The following is a 2,970-nucleotide window of genomic DNA, read 5'->3' as shown; positions in this document are numbered from 1 at the left end:
AAAAGAAAAAAAAATTAAAAAAAGAAATAAAATATTAATATTATGATAAAAAAAAAGTAATTTTATCCAAATTAATGATGTAAATAGAAAAAAAAAATTCAAAATACAATAAATAAAACATCTAACAAAAACAAAAAAGAAATAGAGTCGGTACTAAATATTCATCTTTTTGCTCCATAACGTTAATTTAAGAGGACCCTCTTATTAAAGCGTGTCAATTTTCCCTCTTGTCTTCTAATAACCCCTTATTCATTCATATTCCATCACCCACAAAATCAACACTTTTTGTCTTTTTTCCCAACTCCCCTTAGTTTTGTTTTGTTTGTTTTCCACAAAACCAAACAAACCCATAAAATAAAATGTATAATTGGGAGAAATCCAAACATGATTCCAAAAATTCAACATTTTCTTCCACTTTTTTGAACAAATTCAACAAATCTCACAAAACCCATCACTCAAAAACTCACCAAATTAATGATTTCAACTTCCTCCCACCAAAACCAACATCAACAAGAACATCTAAAAACAGAGCAACTACAAATGAAGATGAAAAAATGGAGAAAATCTCAAGTCTTAGAAGGGCATGTTTGGTTGAGAAATGGATGGAGAAAAAAGTTAAACCAAGTTCAAGATCTTCTTCTTCTTCTACATTAATTGAAGAATTTGATTTTCAGGATTCTCTGTTTTTTAACAGTACGAATCATACTACAACATCAAGTTCTTCTTCTGATGAAACAGATTTTTCTGTTTTTTCTGAATCCAAACACAACCTTCGTAAAATCAATTGTTTTGCTCCTTCTAGGCCTAAACCCATCAAAACCCATTCAATTGAGTCAAAATTTTTGACCCAATTTGGGGAAGAAAAAAATGAAGAAATGATGAAAAATACATCAAAATCAGCTAAAATTTACTCAAATTTGAAGAACCTAAAGCAACCCATTTCTCCTGGTGTTCGATTAACCAGTTTTATTAACTCATTATTCACAAAAGATGGGAAATCTAGCAAGAAATGTAGTGTAAGTGCAAAACAGAGTAAAACAGAGGAGTTATCTTATTCAACATGTTCTTCAGCTTCATCATTTTATAGGTCATGTTTGAGTAAAAACAACACTCCTAAGAGAGATTCAGATGAAGGAATTAGAAGAACAGTTAGATTTAGTCCTGTTAGTGTAATTGTTGATGATGATTCTCAGCCTTGTGGGTATAAATCTTTACATGAAGATCGACTGGGAAGCCATGATGGGTTATTGCATTCAAAATTTGGTAGATCTTTATCAAAAAGGTATGAAGAATTGAGAAATTTAGATGGGTTAAAAAATCAAAAGAAATTGGAAGAAGTTGCATTGGATTTAATTGGTGGGTATTGGGATGCTAGATTGAATAAAACCCAGGAAGATGAAGATGATGATGATGATGGGGAATTTAGTTGTTCAAGTTCAGATTTGTTTGAGTTAGATCATCTTTCATTGATTGGAAATGAACTTCCTGTTTATGAAACCACTAAATTTGATACCAAAACGATGTAGTGTTGTTAACTTGTGGGGTAATTAAAAAAAATTAGATAGTTAGTGATTTTTTTTTTTTTTTTTAACTTTATCATCATGTAATTGTTAGCCGTTTTTGTCCATTGTGGTAGAAATTATTCTAACGTACTTGTAAATTTGACTTAATTATGCATATTCTTGGAGGCAATGACAAGACATTACTATGTCAAATTAATAGCACTCTCATTGGTGTTAAAAAAAATTTCCTTCTAAATTAATTGATGTGAAAATTTTTGACATAAAATATATATCCCATTAATAAGAAAATAAAAAACTTTTCTCATCACTTTTTAAATACTAATTTATGTAAAATTAGAAAAAAAAAAATTTAAAACATATTAAAATATAAAAAAAATAGATGTCTAATTAGAACATAAAATTTTATAATCAATAGTATATTTATATATATTTTTAAATATATGTATAAATAAAAAAAACCTATTTAAAAAATAAAAAAATTATTTGGACATGTGTCAAATTCTTATATGTTGAGTGAACAAAGATGTTTTCTAAAAATTTTAATTTCCACCCAAGTAGTTCTTTTTAGAAACATTTGAGAAATTTTTTTTTGTGGGTTTTCACCATTAGAATACATTTTTATCCAAAAAAATTTTCACTCAAACAAAATATCTCCACCATTGGAATAGTTCTAAGGTATTATTGAATTAAATAAAATTTCACTTATATATGTTTTAACTTATATATTAAAAATAAAATATAAATTAAAAATGATCGATAAATATTGATAATAAACAAATGAATTATTTGACGTTAATAGAAAGGAGTAACAATAATCATTTATAAAGACGGTTTTTGTTGAGGAAATTATGAAACACGATAACAAATGATGAGTTTGAGTTCAATTCTCAAAAAAATATCTAAATTGAGTTTCTGAGATTCAAAAGACCAATTTTATTTATATATATATATTATTGGTTTTATGGCATTGTGATAATTAATTTTTTGTTATGATCTCACATTCTTTAGTTTTAATTTCATACAAGAATTTGTGAAATTATTTTCCTTACCCTTTTTATCTATACATTGTTTATTTGTTTCTTTTAATTTATATTTTGTCTTATTATCCAATTAAAGTTTTAAAAAAATCTTTTGATTTTCTTCTATCAATTTTATAGGGATTTAGGCATTATGGTTTTTAGTTTTTACATGATTAGAGTTATTTTTCATTTTAGCCTGTTTCATTGATTTTACAACTTTTTTGGCAACAGTTTTGTTGGTATTTTTCTTTTAGTTTTATCCAACAAGTTATTATACACTCATTTTAAATAATCATTTCTAACATTTATTATTTGTTCAGACTTATTCACCAAATGAATTCTCTTTTTCCAGTGATTTATAAAACAAATAGTCCTAACTAAAAAGGGAAAGGGAAAAATACTTAAAGTTTGAATTGGTCTAGATTATA

General features: G+C 26.0%; 1 protein-coding gene across 1 annotated transcript; it reads left to right on the top strand.

Annotated features, from left to right (window-relative positions):
* Positions 1-248: 248 nt before the first annotated feature.
* On the top strand, positions 249-1,792 carry LOC130804098 (protein BIG GRAIN 1-like B). The gene has a single exon (XM_057668427.1). It carries the CDS (start codon positions 360-362, stop codon positions 1,524-1,526), a length of 1,167 nt encoding a protein of 388 aa, XP_057524410.1. The 5' UTR covers positions 249-359; the 3' UTR covers positions 1,527-1,792.
* Positions 1,793-2,970: the final 1,178 nt, after the last annotated feature.

Source organism: Amaranthus tricolor, chromosome 17, assembly GCF_026212465.1.
Source record: "Amaranthus tricolor cultivar Red isolate AtriRed21 chromosome 17, ASM2621246v1, whole genome shotgun sequence".
NCBI classification, from domain to species: domain Eukaryota; kingdom Viridiplantae; phylum Streptophyta; class Magnoliopsida; order Caryophyllales; family Amaranthaceae; genus Amaranthus; species Amaranthus tricolor.
This window is presented reverse-complemented; position numbering and strand designations above follow the sequence as displayed.